This window comes from Actinia tenebrosa, unplaced genomic scaffold, assembly GCF_029948245.1.
Source record: "Actinia tenebrosa isolate PJP-AT-01 unplaced genomic scaffold, QUT_ActTen_1.0 PGA_scaffold2__45_contigs__length_23673736, whole genome shotgun sequence".
Classification (NCBI taxonomy): Eukaryota; Metazoa; Cnidaria; class Anthozoa; order Actiniaria; family Actiniidae; genus Actinia; species Actinia tenebrosa.
Genome location: NW_028292579.1, coordinates 14,834,181 through 14,852,791, shown reverse-complemented (window position 1 = coordinate 14,852,791; position 18,611 = coordinate 14,834,181). Strand labels below are relative to the sequence as shown.

The window sequence follows — 18,611 nt, the reverse complement described above, 5'->3', positions numbered from 1 at the left end:
TACTAGATTTTAAATATATAAAAATATTTCTGGGCAAATGCAAGCGCGCTCTGTAATCCAGTGCTGAGTTTGGCGTATTTTTAGGAATCGGTCATGAGTTATTGCGTGACAGGCCGTGACAGTACTATCATTACTATTTACGCTATGTTATTTGCCGTGGTATTATTTAATTCCTTTCGAAGATCATGTAGAAACTTCCATTTGAGTTGTATATCACCCAATGAATGAAAGACCTGCAAAATATATGGTAAAAAGTTACAGGTTATATCCAAAGTTTGAAACTAAATACTGGTATGCAAATTTAGCTGAGAAATTCCGTGAGACACTACTGGGAATTAAGCAGTTTAATATATTTTCTCCACTTGCTATATATGAAAGTGATGAAATGGAGATAATCGAGGCAGGAATAAATAGTCTGTATAATTATAATCATTTTTATTTTCCCTAATGATGTCGAGTCTAGGAATCTGAAGCCCGATAATTTATGCTTTTAAATTTAAAAAAACTGTTCTGTACAACACCAATTTGCTTTTTTTTTCTTGAATTCATAGTAAAACATAGAACACTATATTGCGCATTTAATTTTTTCCTCTAGTATATAATTTTTATTTATATAAATATAGTCTTTAATCAATAATTAATAATAACAATAATCTCTAATCAATAATTAATAATTTTTAAATATTTATACATTTTTTCAAGATTGTAAATAACGAATAGAATTTGTCCATTATTTAAATATGAATATGTTAATATATAATACTTACAAAGAAGAAGGAATTATAAGAAGAAAAACTGACTAATAAGGAAAATTGAAATATATATATTAAATATATAACTATGTATCTTTATCTAAAAATCTACGTTAATAAGCTAAAAATCTAAATTTATAAAATGGCGCTTTCAGCAACCTGAATGTCTAAGTCTATGTTGTTTATATCATTATAAGTTCTTTTTATAGTCCTTGAGCCTCGTAGACATACAAGTGCAGATCTTAACAGAGAGAAACAAGTCTTGGCCCTAATCCATGCCATTGTTTTGTGGTACTCTTCACCTTTCTTTCGGGCTATCAGTTCAGCAAGCCTGCTGTAATATGTTTTGCATTCTTTACTCATACCTCCTGTTGTACAAAAGACAAGGGGAGTAAATGTTCCATGTTCGATTTCGTTTACTCTTTCGGTGTATTTCCGCTTCTTGTCATTTTCATGTAGCTTGTAGATTTTGGGTAGATCTAGATCTTTGTACGTATCTGCATTTGGGTGACAAACCCTTACGTCAAAAAAGGCAGAACGTTGCTTCTCCCAGAAACCTCGTGCATGGATGTCAAGTCTTGCGTCTACAGCTTTGTTTGCTCCTTTGCTTAGTTTCTCATCTGAGATTGATTGTAACAAGGGCTCAATCTCTACGTCGTTGCATACTGTGCTAAGAAGCTCAGCCTCCAGATTGCGTAATTCGTTGTGACGTTGAATTACGAATCCACCACGTTTACATATCATTGCGTGATCGACCGAGAAATTTTCACCACATACGCACTTTGATGGAATGTCTCTGAAAGACCACTTATAACGGAGACGTAAAGCGTCTCTAAATTCTCTCTTGTTCAAGTCGAATCCCATTTCCTTAAGAGGAATTACAGTTAACCAGGTTGATGCTCCTTTCTCTGCGGCTAAGTCCAAGAATCTGGCTGTAATCTTTGGTAGACTTTCCTTCAGGCTTTCAAACGCATCTTTGGATGCTTTTTCTTTCTCAGTGTGACATTTCTGCTTTGCTGTTTTCACTTCAATTTCATCTGGCAACTCGTGAGACTGGGAGATAATCTTCTCCACAAGTGGGGCACTTACTTTGACTGACGATGAGAATTCATACTTTGCGTCAATACATGGGTTAGTAATACCGATACCTCCTTATCGTGTCGGTAGCGATAAAATCTTGCGATCATCTTCATCACAATCTTTTTGTGTCATGGCGGGTATAAACACGTCGGAGATGGCAGCTTCTAAAGGTTTCAGTAGGTCTGAGATATCTGGAAGTGTGCGAAGAAAGTACGTCCAGCGATGTTTTAAGCCAAACGTGTAGGCAGCGTAACAGGCCTTTGGCTGTGATAGAGCAAATTCTGCTAATTTGGTGATCTCGTTCACCCAGTTGTCAATCTTTTCCGTGACGTACTCGTTTAGAAACGATCTGGAACCAAGAACTGCACTAAGATGTTTGTGCCCCTCCACTGTTACATTAATGGGTGTATCCTTAAAAGTTTCTCTGACGATTTCTTCTTTTGGTGGCTTTACTATAACCCAGCACTTCTTTGCGTTAGGGAAGTACCCAAGATCTGGTCCGTACTGGTTAAGAGTGTCCCACCATTTTTTAAGATCCGCTGCTTTTCCTACACCACTAGCGTCATCAGCGAACCAGCATTGCTTGGCGTCAGAAAAAGCCTGCAATGTTGTAATAAGAGGCTGCGTACTCAACGCGTACATACCCATAGCCAGTGGGTCCCCTTGTGTTGTTCCCTCAGCTGATACGAGTTCTTTCCCGCCTGTGATGAATAATCTTGCTGACTGTCTGTACGAGTTGATGGCATAAACTGCAATAATAGGGCAAAGGATTCTGATGTTGTGCAAAGCAGCAGCTCTGTTTAGTGAGTTGAAAGCATTTGATGCATCAATAAGAAGTACGGCATCTGTGTTATCTGCAGCAAAGATAGTATTCATTGCGTGAACTGCAGCTTCATTCCCTGATCTCTGGCCTGCACACAATTGGAGAGAGCCACTGGTCCCGATGACGTCATCCTTTGACACATTCATTAACACTTTCCAATGATTCTTCTGATTACCTCTCCAACTCCAATGGGTCTTACGCTGCCTTCACCTTTGTCAAGCGGTATCAAACGACTTGCAACTAATGCCTCTATGGTGGTGGGATCTACATATGTTGTACAGAGGATCTTTGTCATTGTGGCTAGTGCTTCACAAAGCTTTGAGGAGGATTGCTTGAATGACTTACAGGCAAGAATTCTTCTGAAGCCATTAGCGTCAATACCTGAAGGGCCACCCGAGCCTTTAGTTCTCAGGGCTGCTTGTCTGATCATATCACCGTCTATCTCACTATAAATTGACTCGGGTATCTCATCATCAATTGGGCCGAATAGCAATGATCCCAATTTCGCTGGCTGTGGTTCAGGATGCTTCTCCTTGAGTTGAGTCATGACGTCATCTGTAAGTGGTAATATGCCTCCGTTTGTTGATTCATTTAAGAAGCGCAATGCTGAGTTAATTTGTCCTTCCATCACAAGTTTTGCAAAGACTTTTGATCGATCAGGTGGACATGTGGTCTTGTGTTTCTTCATGCGACTTTGAATTATCCTCCCCTCGCGAATTAATTGATTGAGCTCACCGACCTTCCAGAGTGCGAGACGTTTCGCCAGAATGCGCCGGTTTTCTTTAGCTTTAGACTTTTTATTTGGCTTTTGGAGACCCACAGCCAACAGAACAAAGGCAGCTTTTAAGGCAATATGCTGTTTGTCAGAGCACGCATTCCAATCATCTATGTGCAAAGTTATTTGATCGATAAAATCTCTACCAGTTCTCCCATAAGGAACTAAAAAGACATTTCTCCTCCAAGTTGTTATTTCGTTGTAAGCTTCTAGTATGGCCATGGTAGGAATATTAATTTCCACGCCTTCTAAATTTTTACCCCAGCAGATTGTAGTTGGTTTGTTAACGTTTGTATATAATGGAAGATTACCAGGCTTACTCACGCTTTCAGAAAAACAATCACTAATTGAAATAGATGTACATGTATTCTTATCGATCTTATCGATCCATTCAGCGTTATATCTTGGGAGAAGATTAATGTTTGTAATATTCAAATTCGTTGATGGATTCGGTTGACTAGATACATATTTAATTTCGTTCTCGTATTCTATAGAATTTTCTTGTAAAATTGAGATATCAACTGCTGAAGAATTTAGTCTATTTGATGCAGCTTGCTTTTCCTTTGGGTTTTTATTTTTGGATCCTTTAGGTCGACCTCGTTTTCTCGGTTCCACTTGCGTGATCGTTGACTTCTCATTGACAGGTTTTCTAGGTCTTCCTCGCTTACGCTCAGTTTGGCTGTCATTCGCAGAAATAAGGTCATCTTGGTTATTTATCATCTTTCCAGCTTCTCCAAAATAAAGTATTACGGCTTGGATAGTTTAGTTTAGATTCATTATGTTTTAATTGAAGAAATATGGCTCCTTTGTAGGAGCTCCAACGGGACATCCTTCCTTACAGTATTCTTCTCCCTGCGTCTTCAATTAGTTGATTTTCGATCTGTCGAAAATCAACTAGTATATATAATACAAAATACAGAACCGGCCAAGGGGTTGACCAGCTGGAGGGTTAGCCTCATTTTTATACAGAATGATCATGTGTTCAAGTGAGAGTCCCGTGGGCTGTCAAAGCGTTCTTATTTATTGAAGTTGCTTTGCCTTTACTATTTATGAATATTTAGACATAGAAAAAGAAGCCTTCAATCAAGGAACACGACTTGATATTTTACGATTTCGAAGGGTCTATCATCTAGCTATTGGTTGCAATCACAACCCTTGACCAAATTGGTTAGCATGTCTACGTAAGGCCTCTTTCTCCTGACAACAATGTCTGATGTGTCAAGGCCAAGGGCTTGACAAATGTCCTGCAACTTGGCTATTGAAAGCGAGTTGATTTTGGAGCTCATTACCATTTCACTAATATTACTGGAATCATGCATAATTGGGTGTGAGTGCTGAACACTGATGTCGGCCAGAACCTGGTTTTGGAGTTCATGGTGTAACTCATTTTCCAAGTCGGCATCCTCTTCATCGTCACTTTCTTATTCATCCGGCATAGTACTATGCTTCGCAGCCATGCGGGAAAAATAACTACGAAGCTGTTGTGTAGACAAAAACTCGACACTATCAAATAAGCTCATTCCGTTAGTGTCTTTTGCAGTTCTCATTTCTCTAGACACCTACATTGATAAAGTATGGTGACCTTATTCAGGATTTGGCATCTCGTTCCCAAAATTGGAAATATTATGAAAATGTTCGGTTCCTGAGGCAGGGTCAACCTGAAGCCTATCCCTGGGGTACGATTCATTGGAAGCTGTGGCTTCGTTGGCAAGTGAATCATGTTAAGGTGTCGAGTCAACTAGTGAAAGTTTTGCACCCAATGCAAATAAGAAAATTGCAATCCCTAGGGGTTATTGTTGTCGATTCCATCAGGGGAAAGAGTGCCCAGGTTGCGATAACAAACATGCTTGTTTCAAATGTGAACGCAACCATAGTGGTTTGCAGTGCAATTTTCGTCCCCCCACGAGAACAACCCCAGCAACCTCTAATACCAGATCCCAGCCTCCCAACACCAATAAGAGCTGATCGTTTGCTAAATCTCCTTTCTGGGTATACCCCATCTTTAGTTAATTATTTATACTCTGGGTTTACAAAGGGTTTTCCTCTACATTTTGAAGGGGAAACCCTTTCCTTTGAGGCTGAGAACCTATTAAGCGCCCGTGATTATCCTGACATTGTTTTAGAAAAAATTAAAAAGGAACTGAATGCCCATCGTTTGGCTGACCATTTCATTCCCCACCATTTCCTCAATTTCGTGTTTCTCCTTTGGGTGTGGTGCCAAAGAAAACCCCGGGTGAATTTCGAATGATACATCACTTGTCATTTCCCAACGGATCTTCAGTAAATGACGGCATTCTCCCTGAAAACACAACCGTCCATTATGCCACCATTGAGGATGCAATACGTTTGGTTAAACAGAATGGCAAGGATTGTTTTTTTGGCAAAAACGGATATGCTTTTCGTATAATTCCAATTCAATCATCTGACTACCCTTTGTTGGGAATGAAATGGGATGGCCTTTATTATTATGACCGTTGTATGCCTATGGGTTGTTCCAGTTCCTGTAGAACATTCGAGACTTTTACTTCATCAGTGGAGTGAATTGCACGTTCTACGCTTAAGATTTCTTCTATCTTCTATTTTTTCTTATCTCTGCTTTCCTTCGGCGTAAGAAGGTCACTTTGGTAAAGCTTCAGTCCTTGATAGGACTTTTGAATAGCTCTTATCGTAGATGAGCACGCCACCCCAACAAACCAGCGGTATCGTGATGAATGTAGCATCAACACGAGACTGTCGGGTGGAGCTTCGGATAATTTGCTAAGAAATTTACTAAAAATCTTCGAGAGATCACTACATTTTGATGGATATCTTTCATATACAAAGAATTTTGAAGGCTTTCTAGCTATGGTCAAACACTATATAGCTTTTGGATATATGAACAGTAGTTTGAAGGAAGAAAGCAAGGAATTATCGTGGCTTTGCTACCATTGACAACTGTGAAAAGTGTATGGCTCATCAGTCAAAATACGTAGAGAGAACTGAGTTACCAAAAAGTCTTACATTTATAGTTGGCATTTCGAACATGAATGCTTTATTAAGCCACTGGGATGACAGATGATTGATTTGAAGCCGAGATCTTTGCAGTCCAATATTTTTTTTATACTGTCCACACTATGCGAGGAGGTTCTCAGTAAAACACTGCATACGAGGGCTCTTATGAGTCTATTCGTACGGCAGTCAATTTCGTTCTGTAGTTCTCAAGTATGTTAAAAAGAGTTGTTCGAATCTTAACTATCCTATCTTCGTTCAGAAATAGAAAGCGAATAGCTTTTAAACACTTATAAGTGTACGGCTATGAAATAAGCGCCGAATAACTCGATGATCACGATGGACTAGCAAACTATACTGACACACGGCTTCAAAACAAGAACTTCGTGACCAGCATAAAAGACCATAAACATTACCCAAACTTTAATGGAATATGAACTAGTAAAGCTCTTCTGTATCACTTATTGTTTCTTAACAAACATAGAATAGTTCGATTCAAGTTTTTTAAATTACCAAAAGCCGACTGCCAAATCAAAGGTTTGCAATATGTTTACGTTTATTATGCCGTACGAACGGTCACTCCGTTTCTATCTCAACGGCTTTTTTAAAGGTAAAAGCGAACTTTGTGGCATGGATACTGGCTTCAAACAAATCCTCCTATCCTCCATGTGGCTTAAAAAAGCATTTAGCTTTGAAATTGTTGATACAAATGTAAGAAATTGTGTTAATTGGAGTGTTCTTTCTCAGTGGCTTTTCTGTGGCAAATTACAAAATGGCAAATGCCGATCGAATTCCTTGCCTTCTGCCTTCAAAATTCTATTCGTACATCCAAAAGAAAAGTAGTGTTTGACCAAAGTTAGAAAGCCTACAAAATTCTTTGTATATGAAAGATATCCATCAAAATGTAGTGATCTCTCGAAGACTCGTAGTAAATGTCTTAGCAAATTATCCGAAGCTCGACTAGATAGTCTCGTTTTGATGCTACATTCATCACGATACCGCTGGTTTGTTGGGGTGGCGTGCTCATCTACGATAAGAGCTATTTTGCTTGTTCGGTAATAATTCCAGGAAGGGCTTACTTTCGTCGGCTTATTGATCTTACAATAGGAATTAAAGCAGCCCACCACAGAGTGAGAATTACGTCAAACGTGAAGGACGATCTACATGTGTGGTTGACTTATTTGCGTAATTTCAATGGGAAATCCTTTTTCTTGGATGAAGATTGGGTAAATTCTCAAAAATTGCAATTATATACAGATGCAGCAGGCTCCCTTGGTTTTGGGGCCATACTAGGCAGCCATTGGTGCTATGGGCCTTGGCCACGCAAATGGCTTGGTCGAAATATCGCTTTTCTTGAATTCTATCCTATTGTTTTGAGTTTATATTCATGGGGAGCTGAAATGCAGAATCGTTGCGTTCAATTTTTTACCGATAATGAGGCATTAGTCCATGTTATTAATAAGCAGTCCTTCCAGGACAAGCTGCTCATGTTCTTTGTTCGTAAATTGGTGCCAATTTGCCTTGAACATAACATCTTATTTCGAGCTAAGCATATTCTACGTGTTTTTAACACTTTGGCCGACCGTCTGTCTCGCTTGTAGGTTCACAACTTCAAGAAGCTTACTCCAGCCCACATGGACCCAGAGCGAACAGTAATTCCCCTTTAGCTGCAGCCACAAAATTGGCAGGTATAGTAAAGAATCCGGTGGAGTCTAGCTTGCAGCCGTCATCTGTGCCCATCTATTTCTCTGTCTTGCAAGGGCAGCAGTGTTTGTCCTGTCAATTGTGTAATTCAAAAAATTTAATTCTGTGAGGTACGGATATGAGCAATTAATATTTACTTTATTATAACTTTCTTGTAAGGGCAGAGTTGTTTAGACCTTTTCTTCATAAAATAGGTCAGTTAACACTGCCTTGCAAGGGCAGCGGTGTCTTTAACTGTTCCATTTAATTCAAGGTGATATATTAACTTCCCTTTATTTGTTTGAATATAGGACTCAATTTTTTTTGTCATAAATTTTATGCTGGTTCATTTACTGCATTTGCCTGGGGTGGGGCTGCATCTCGGCTTTCGAGATGCATTTGGCGTTTGTAGTCGCCCTCACCTTTGCTGGGCCAGATGTTAATATTTAGAGAATTTAAAGTATTGTAATTAATTGATTGAACTTATTCACTTAATAAACCGGCTTTGGGTTTTTAACCCATAGTCCTTACCGTTCAATCCTGCCTTAATCAGTGTCTACTTAGCCCAGTAAACCAAGCTCAGGCAAAGCAGTATTTCCAGCACTTATTTTGAGTAGGGTAAGTTAGAGGGAGAGCATAAATTTACCTTTAACTATCATTTATATGGCTTATTATAGGTATATTAAGTTCCTTTTACCGATATTCAAATTAAGTGAATAAACAATGATGAAGGTACCTTTAACTATCATGAATAAGGCTAATTAAAGGTAGTTTATGTTCCCTTTACTAATGTTTAATAAAATAATCAAAGGATCATAAAGATAACTTTAAATTTGTTTAACTATACTTTACTCACGTAATGCAAGGTACCATTACATACATTTAGTATACCATTAAACGAAAGTATTACAGCCTCCACTACTAAACTTTAATCGATATGTTTTAAAGCTAAACATACAAGGCTTTAAAATCTTTAATCATTTTGAATAAAGGTATGTAAAAGCTCCATAACCACACCTTTAAAGTGCACCTCAAGTGTAATTTTTTCCCTATTTGAAAGAAATTCTCAATATCTCAGTAATGCTTTTTTGTATCTTTTTCCCATTTTGGAGTAATTCTTAAGCTTTTGCGGCGTTTTAAAGTACGCAAAAAAACTAGTGCCCACTTACTCACAACATGACAGCACCGTGTCACAAAGAGTCCTGTTATGAGAAAAATATACGTCATCGGGGTGAGATGTCATGCGGCCTGTTGTATTGCAAAGTTATGTACAAATTTCGTTAGGTGTTATTTTGTTTCATAAAATGCGTAAATATTGTGTTGTAACTCACTGTAAGAGTGAATCCAACTTGAAAGAAGGCATCAGTCTGCATACGACTCCCTTCTTTAACAATGATCGCCCAGAAGCGAAAGAAGACGTAAACGATGGGTTGACTTTGTATGCCTTCCGCTCAAACACTGGCAGTCATCAGAATGAACCGCAATATGCATTTAAAGCATTTCAAGTCGCAAGACTATGAAACCATGTTTTCAAATATCGAGAAGCTTGAAAAACCCTGTTCACCCAAGATTACGGCGAGATGAGTTTGGCATAATAGCATAGCCAACTATTTTTGTCAGCGACGAATAGAAAGCGCCACCACAAAGTGCATGATTTCGCTTATCTATGGTACTGATGGTGTGCGTAAAATATTTCGTAGATCATGAAAGAAATATAATAACGATAATAAGGAAATAAGAAATAAATAAAATCTCAAAAGATCTCTGAAACTGTAGCGGACCAATGTACACCCTTTTCGAGAAAGTTAGTCACCCGTGGAGAGTGAAAGCCAGTAAGCTAGCGGCGCGGAGGTTCATGGTTACCCTTTAAGAATCACGTGCTTTAAGTCCACTTTACCACGAGGCGGGATTTTCAAAACATTCAACGTGGACACCGGAACGGCACGTGTGAATATTATGCTGAAAGTTTTAAAATTGGAAAACAAAAACCAGTCTTCTTTGTTTTCCTTGAGAGAGGTGCCAATATTTAAAGATGTTGAGATGTTTAAAATATATTTATTAGAGAAACATGCCGCTGAAATAAGCCCGGCCAAAGAAGTGAATGGCTTCGAACGAGGTTATTATGGACCAAGAAGGAGAAAGCTTTGCATACGTACAAACGAACACCTGAAAGAGGCATACTTGAAAGAGAGTTTGAACTACGTGACATTTTGGTTGGATCCCTTTCCTTCGTCTACTCCAAAAGGAAAGGCAATTCTAGGAAAACGAGGGTCGGCTGACGACGACGAGCTCATCTGCCTTGACTTTAGGCCGACGGGAAACAAGAAAACAAGTGAGTGACAGTCAAACTAAAAGGTCTATAAAGGAACTAGCTATGTTTTTTCAACACTGCAGCTATCTGTTTTTTAATAGAAAGAAAGAACTAAAATTAAAAAAGGATTTACGGTTTGTAAAAATATTAATTGGGCTACGCATTGAGCGCACGTGAAAATTTCGGCATATTGATACGTGCGCTCTAAAAACTATTTTAAATCGAATAAATTATGAACTTGCTCGCTACTTTAATTTAAAAAATGACTTTGCTACAACGAAAAACTATTAGTACTGAAGTTCAGCTCACGGGAAAAGAAGAAGAATGTAGGGGTTCTTTGTTTCCCAAGCCCTAAAAAAACGATAAACATTCCTTCGTTATTCTTTTATAATTCCTCGAATTATTATTTTGTAGAAACAGAAGTCAAGAAAGAAGGTGATAGTCGCTTCAACAGCTATTTGTCAAAACTACGCCAAACCGAACATGGCTCAAAAATGGCCGATTTTAAAATAAAGTGTTGGGCAAGAATGTTGGTAAGAAAATGTTATTTTTAACTCATTATCTGCACACAAATTTTACGAGTTTATTAAGTAAATTATTATCATACTTATTTTCAGGTAAATGGAAGTCACGATGACGAGACAGTGCCACCAAATGTTTCGTTTTTTGCGACAGAGCCTAAAGGTGTAGTTAAGTCATCAACATCGACTTCCACGTGTTCTACCTCAGCACAACCCAGCAAACGAGAAATGGATGCCACGGGAGTAAACGAAGCGCAGGTTTGAAATGCCCTTGTAATCTTTTTTGCTGGTGTTACTTCATTTTAAAAAGTTCTTGTTCTACATTTTTTGATAAATGAAACGCGGCTTTCTCTGTTTTTACTATTATAGATCAAAGCACGAGGACTAATTCTTGGCTAACTAGTTGAGCTGAAGAACCTGAGGGATGGCGATGTCATTAGCAACGAGGAGTTTCAAGAGAAGAAAAAGAAGATGTTGGAGGACCTCAATAAAACTAATTGAACCGAGCAATGATGTAATTTATTACTCAGAAGGTTTTACAAATTAATTACAGAGTATCACCTATTGTAAAAATTAATCATTAAAAGGCTTTACACTTTGAGATATCTTGTGTCGTAGTCTATAGCATATTGGGAAAATTGTCAAGATAACACTGACCCCAAGTTAGAATGGATTTTATAGATACCCAATAAATCGTAAATAGTTTCTGATGTCTACATCAGAAACTTGCATAAAGGCCTCAAAAACCATTTCCTCTGGATCATGACACACTTGCCACACAACATCATTAGCTCGAATCCAACTCTTTGCTTGAGAAAAAATGTTTTCGCACGGGTTAAAATCTGGACTATAAGCTGGAAGGAACACGATTAGAGCACCAGTGGTATTGATAGCTTCAACAACGCGACGGCAGCGATGAATCGCAGCATTATCTGTAAGATAACAAAAACCTTGCTTAACATGATAAGATGAAATAAAAGTCTGCCCTTATGAAGTCATGATAAAAATCATTACCCATAACAACCACAGAGCGCGAATTAATTCCATCGAACCGCTGTAGATTAGGGATGAGCTTCTCATTTACAAATGCCAGGAAACTCTCTTCATCAGTAGTTCCTCGACGAATGTTCAATTCAATGATCCCTTCTGAGCATATGACAGGAATCGCTGTAATTCGTGGACCCCAATTGCCATACCACCTTAGACTTTGAGCTGGGCAGCCTCGAAAGCTGTAACCAAAGCGTCTCATAATTCGTTTATCCTGAAAAAAGGAAAAAAGCAACAATTTATTAATACTCGATAAATATTTATACTTGCTACTCTCGTTAAGTAGTATAGGGAATGGGGGTTCCAGCGCAATCTCAACACGGGCAAGACCCGTGTCAAAAATCCACCTACGGACGACCCCCCACTCCAAGTGTGGTTGAGGGCAACAGCGCACTTAAATATGTTAGTCTATATATGGAGTGCGAAGAATGTAAGAGAACTTTTAAGAAAGAAGCGGATTTGAAAAAGCATTTGAAAATGAAGACGAAGTGTATGAGCAGTTATGATTGTGGATGTGGTAAGAAGTTTGAGACTAAGGTTAAATTGTTTTGGCATTGTCAGGACTGTGAGTACGACTACGACGACCTAAAAAGTGCTTGGTATTAGGTATAAAATATTTCCTATTATATAGATGGAATCCCAAAGCAACTTCAGCACGGTGTCAATACCCGGTAACGGTGAGATTGACGTTAGACAGTTTTGGCGTCAGTCAGAAAGGAAGGTTAAAAGGACTCTCCGAAAAGGTATAGAAGAATTAGGAGCCCTGAAAGCGAGCATAATGGTAGAAGTAAGTTTGTCAAAAGACGAGGTAATGACGACAGCAATGTTGCGATCAAAGTCGTTAGTGATATTAGAATCCACGAATCTGGATAGGTCACTCAGTGAAGCCTTAGAAGCAATAATGGAGTCGCTGTCTAACTACACGAAAGAAGGATCGGGTTGGACAGTAGAGGAGGTTGAAGGAATAGAGATAAGTATAGCCAGGTACGTACCCATACGAGGGGGGAGTTACGTACCGCTACCAACGTGGGTAGAAAGGAAGAAGGCTATTGTAAACGTGAAGAATGAAGACAATCGATGCTTTATGTGGGCAATCAGGTCTGCACTGTATCCAGCAGAGAAGGATCCCTGTAGGACAAGTAAGTATCCCACAGATGATTTAGAGTGGGATGGTGTGGAATTTCCCATGCAGTTGATAGACATCCCCATATTTGAGGAAATAAACGATCTAGCAATTAACGTTTACGGAGTCAGAGAGCAGACGATAGTACCGTTAGTTCTGTCAAAAAGTAAAGGAGAGCGCGTACATTTATTCTACCACGGCGGACACTACTCATGGGTTAAACACATGAGCAGACTATTCTACAGACATACTAAGCACAAAGGTAAAAAGTACTTCTGTGACTGCTGCTTGCTGTCATTTACATCCTTAAATGCCCTAAAGAAACACGATGAGATCTTCCGCGGAGTCGAAGAAGTGGCGCAACGGATCCAGATACCCACCAACAAAGAGCTTTCATACGCAGACCATCAAAAGCAGATGCAAGTGCCTTACGTGATATATGCAGACTTCGAAGCGTTGATAACTAAGGAAGAGCAGAAACGTGGTGCCACGAATAAGGTAGGATTACACGAGATCTGCTCCTTTGGTTACATAGTAGTCAGATCAGACGGTAAAGCAAACCCTCCTGTGATTTACCGAGGTAAGAACGCAGCTAATGAGTTTCTAGAAGCATTGCGAGAAGAGGAGGGGAAGATTAGAGAACAATTAAGACGTCCAAAGAAGATGGAATTTACCAAAGAGAACCAGGAGGCTTTTAACAAGGCAAAAAAATGCCACATTTGCCAACATACGCTTCTTCAGTTTGGAAGACGAGCCAAGAAAGCGTGGGATGAAGATGGAAAGTATCTAGGAGAAGCTCATTTTAAATGCGGGAAGTATGCTAAGAAAGGTGAGAAGCCGGGAAAGCCCTCCACGCACTGCATTCACTGCCACAAAACATTTGTTGAGGATTTCTATGTAGATAAGGTTAGGGATCACTGCCACATCACGGGTAAATACAGAGGAGCGGCTCATTGGAAATGCAATATAAACTTCAAAGTAAATCCAGACATGGAGATTCCGGTGTTCTTTCACAACCTCCGCGGTTACGACTCCCATTTGCTACTACAAGGAACAGACGGCTCCGACGTCAAATGCATACCCAACAACAAAGAGCGCTACATGTCCGTAACTGTGGGTAAGCTAAAGTTCTTAGATTCGCAGCAGTTTATGGCGGACTCCTTAGCAAACCTCGTAAAGTATAACACCAACTTTCCCATTTCCAGTCAATATGGCGCGGAAAGGAAAGGAGTCTACCCATACGAATACATGGATTCCTGGGATCGATTCAAAGAGTCCCTACCACCCAAAGATCGCTTCTACAGCACCCTAAACGAGTCCGGCATAAAGGATGAGGAGTACCAGCATGCGTTAGACGTGTGGGAAAAGTACTCCTGTGAGAACATGGGGGACTACCACGACATCTACCTAAGGTCTGACGTAGTGCTGCTTGCAGATGTTTTCCAAAGCTTCAGAAAGATGGCTATGGAATATTACGGATTGGATCCCGCTAATTTCTACACGGCTCCTGGGCTCAGCTGGAGTGCTTTGTTAAAGAAGACAAATGCGCAGTTGGATCTCCTAACGGAGTACGACATGTATCGGTTTATGGAAGACGGTATTCGTGGCGGCGTATGCGGACCCAGCCGACGTTACGCCCGCGCAAACAACCCCTTAGTAGAGCACGACCCAGAGAAACCAACCACATACATTTACTACCTGGATGCGAATAACCTTTATGGTTGGGCAATGTCACAGTACCTACCTGTGAGAGACTTCGAATGGGATCCAGTGAAGCTGATAGACTTCTACATGCAGGTAGGAAAGGAGGAAGACAAGGGTTACGTCTTAGAAGTGGATCTGGAGTACCCAGAGCGCCTGCACGACGAACACAATGAGTTCCCCTTAGCACCAGAAGCGATAGAGATACCATTTAAGCAGCTAAGTCCGCTGCAAAAGCAAATGTGCCCTGGTTACAAACCGTACAGGAAACTAACTATGAACCTCATGGATAAGAAGAAGTATGTGGTACATTACCGCAACCTGCAGTTCTACGTGCGACACGGAATGCGCGTAGAGAAGATCCACAGAGTCCTAAAATTCACGCAGGAACCCTGGATGCGCCCCTACATTGACTTTAACACGCAAAAGCGTACCGCAGCGAAAAATGACTTCGAGAAAAACCTCTTCAAACTGATGAACAACAGCGTGTTCGGAAAGACAATGGAGAACATCCGCAAGCGCGTAAGCGTAAAAATAGTCAGCACCAAAGAGGAAGCAGAAGCATACGTGTCACAGCCAGGCTTCGTTAGATACGTAGAAATGCTGAACTTCTACGTGATTCACATGAAAAGGGTAAACCTCTTACTAAACAAGCCCGTTTACACAGGCTTTACGGTGCTGGATCTATCGAAGCTGCTTATGTACGAGTTCTACTACGATAAGCTTAAGCCAAAGTACGGAGACCGCTGTCGCCTCCTGTACACAGACACCGACTCCCTAATTCTAGAAGTGCAAACGGAAGACGTTTACAAAGACTGCCTCCCCGACATAGACGAGTACGACACCATCGGTTACTCGAAGGAGCACTTCCTTTACTCTGCGAAGAATAAGAAGGTAATTGGGAAGATGAAAGATGAAATCTTAGGAAAACCCATAGTAGAGTGCGTGGGTCTGAAACCAAAGATGTACAGCGTGCTAAAGTTAGACGGCGTAGAAAAGAAAGCTAAAGGCGTAAAAAAGTACGTGGTTAAGAAGGACATTACGCACGAGTCCTACCTCAACGTATTACGAACACGCAAGGAACAGCGGCATAAGATGAACAGCCTGCGCAGCTATGGTCATCAGATACATAACGTCACGCAGGAGAAGGTGTTACTGTCTGCATTTGACGGTAAGCGATGGATGTGTGATGACGGAGTGCATACGATAGCATTCGGACATCACACGATAAGCAGTTCTTCTTTGACGAACCCACGTGTGGGGCCATCGTGAAGATAATACAAGATGAGCTGACCCTTCTTAGCTATTACGCTTCGGATCTGGTAAGTTTCCAAAGACCAATTAGGATCCGTAGCTCTTTTGGATCCTCCTTCTAATTCACCCGGTCCGTAGAGATATCGGACTGTGACATTACCTAATTTTTTTTCATGGGGGAAGACCGCCCTCGAACTTCTGACGTAGGACTTATGTTCCACGTGTTTCTCTTTTATGGCATCCTTGGGTTTCATTCCCGTAGCCCTGGCCGCCTCGTTGTTCAAAGCCGCGACGACCTGGGGGAGCCTCTGGGTCCATTCCCTGTTGCGTTTGGAGGGATCTTCCAGCTCTTTCCAATACTGGTACCCAAAGAGACGCTCGGCCAAGGTCTTATTGAATCTTTCGACGATGCTCTGACCCCTGTGGTACTCAGCTTCGGCTCTCCTAATCTTAGTGTCGTGGTCTTTCAGGGTCTTGGTAACCACGCGCATGAACTCTGTCCCCGCATCCACTTGCAGCAGCTTAGGCCATTTCAAAACGCGCTTATAAATCCTACCTAGGGCTTCTGCGACTTCCCCAGAATCCTTGCTGGTTATGGGTTCGGCGTCCTTGTATCTGCTTGCGATATCAACTACGGTCAAAGCGTACCTATAGGTCTTTCTTCTCACCTTATCGTGCGGTAAGAAAAGCAAATCTGCCTGATGAACTTCATTAGGGGTATTTACGGTGAAGCTGGGCCTGGGAATGTACTTAGGCACGGGAAGATAAACCTGCCAGAGGGTTTGTTTTCTTAGCCAGTTCTTAGCCGTTTCTTCTGATACCCTGGCCGCGGTCGCGAGTTTCTTGATAGCTGACGCTCCTTTCCAATAGCCTTCAGGCCCATAGTAAATCCTTTTGAGTTTGTCCTCTACGCGGCCCATTATATGAATTCCAAAACAAGATTGATCTTGCGTCCGTTAAAATCCACCGTCTTTCCGTCCACTTTAATGGTGATGTTTATGCTTTCTACCAAATGAGACAAGTCATAGCTTAAAGAAATGGGAGTGTATTCTTCTGAGTCAAATGGATTACCTTTGGGCAGAAACTTGGACATAAGAGAAGACTTTTCTCCATTGTTGTAACTATGGACCAAGTCGCAATAGACTTCATAAGAGGATGCAACTTTCCATTTCACATCATATGTACTGCCGCTATTTATCGTGGTACTAGTAAGACCTAGGAGTTCTACCAATGAACTGTCTTTTAGATTGGCGCTCCCACTATTTTTCTTGAATTTCATTTCATGGGGCAATCCTGTGGTAAGAGTATATCCATGCTTTGCTAGCTCCTTAGCCAGTGTTATGGGGGTGTAATGGGAATCTGGTAACTTTGGCTTTTGGGAATTCACAACGACAAAGCCGCCAATCAAATTATACCAAGAATTGTACAAAGAGCAACTAACCAACCGAACCTTACAGGCTTTGATGGGGGGATTCAGATAAGTAGTAAAGTTATTCTTGTCGCTTTCCAAAAAGACGATCATTATATTAGATACGCCAAAGCCACGCCTCCTGCCAGCCCTGCGACTCCTACAAAGACCAATTCATTGTCTTTTTGTTTCTTAGACGGTTGGTAGTAATTCTTAAACTGAGGCTTTCTCATTCTAAAGTCGGGGTGTGCTTGCGCATAGAGCTTAAAGGCGTAGTCTGTATTTTCGAAGTTCTTGTCTGCCTGCATCTTGTCTTGGTAGTTCTTATCCAACCAATCCCTGTAAGCTTGTCTTTTTTCATTCCAAGCCGCCACGTCTCGCTGATAGTTCTCCAGCGCTAAGTCGTGTCTCTTCCTTTCGGCGGCTAAATCTCCGCTTTTGTCGCCTCTGACTAATCTATCCAAATATTGACCACCATAATTAGCTCCAGTGAATGCTAAAGCTGCAATGACTCCACCTACGACCACGCTAGCCATATATATTACACCGTAGGGAGGTACTTTTCCTTCCGTAGGTAATCTTTTACCATGATAGCCCCGCCTACGGCAGCGGTCATCTTAGCAAAATTAGCGAAGCTCTTGCTTGGGTCTTCAGTAAAGTCTTCTTTGAGCACTTTCTTACCTACCCAACCAATACCCGCAACGATGGAAGTAATAATAGCTGCTTCTTCAACAGTTTTCAATAAACGCGGTTGACATTATATTACAAAGCGAGAAGGTTATTACTCCATTTCAGGGATCTTACTTTTTCTAACAGCCGGCTCCACAGGTGCGTGCACGGGCGCGTGATATGTTGGTGGTCCTACCTTTTTCGTTGCCCGCCATTGTAAGTAAAGGCTGCCTGCTGCTATAGCAACTCCTAACGCGCCAATGACGTACCCAGGATTAATAAAGGATTCCTCTTCTTTCTCTTCCACCTTTTCTTCTTTTTTTGCCTTGTTCTTCCTGTTCATCTCCGCGAGCTTCTTCCCCGCAGCAACTCTGCCTGGAGATTTAGCCTTGGTAATCTTGGTATCTTCTACGGGAGCCTTTTCTGGTTGTTCTTCGGTGCCACTCATCTTATATTAAGGGACTTGAAGGACTTGA

General features: G+C 40.8%; 1 protein-coding gene and 2 pseudogenes across 1 annotated transcript; 1 reads left to right on the top strand and 2 right to left on the bottom strand.

Moving 5' to 3' along the window:
* Positions 1 to 848: 848 nt before the first annotated feature.
* LOC148909357 (uncharacterized) lies at positions 849 to 3,779 on the bottom strand (annotated as a pseudogene).
* A 1,494-nt stretch (positions 3,780 to 5,273) lies between these two features.
* On the top strand, positions 5,274 to 8,112 carry LOC148909356 (uncharacterized; annotated as a pseudogene).
* Positions 8,113 to 11,608: 3,496 nt separating this feature from the next.
* Positions 11,609 to 12,182, bottom strand: LOC148909355 (uncharacterized). The gene is made up of 2 exons (XM_089034103.1): positions 11,948 to 12,182; positions 11,609 to 11,865 (listed from the first exon to the last, which is right to left on the bottom strand). The coding sequence occupies exons 1-2, from the start codon at positions 12,180 to 12,182 to the stop codon at positions 11,609 to 11,611; spliced, it is 492 nt and encodes a 163-aa protein (XP_088890229.1).
* Between the last annotated feature and the right edge of the window lie 6,429 nt (positions 12,183 to 18,611).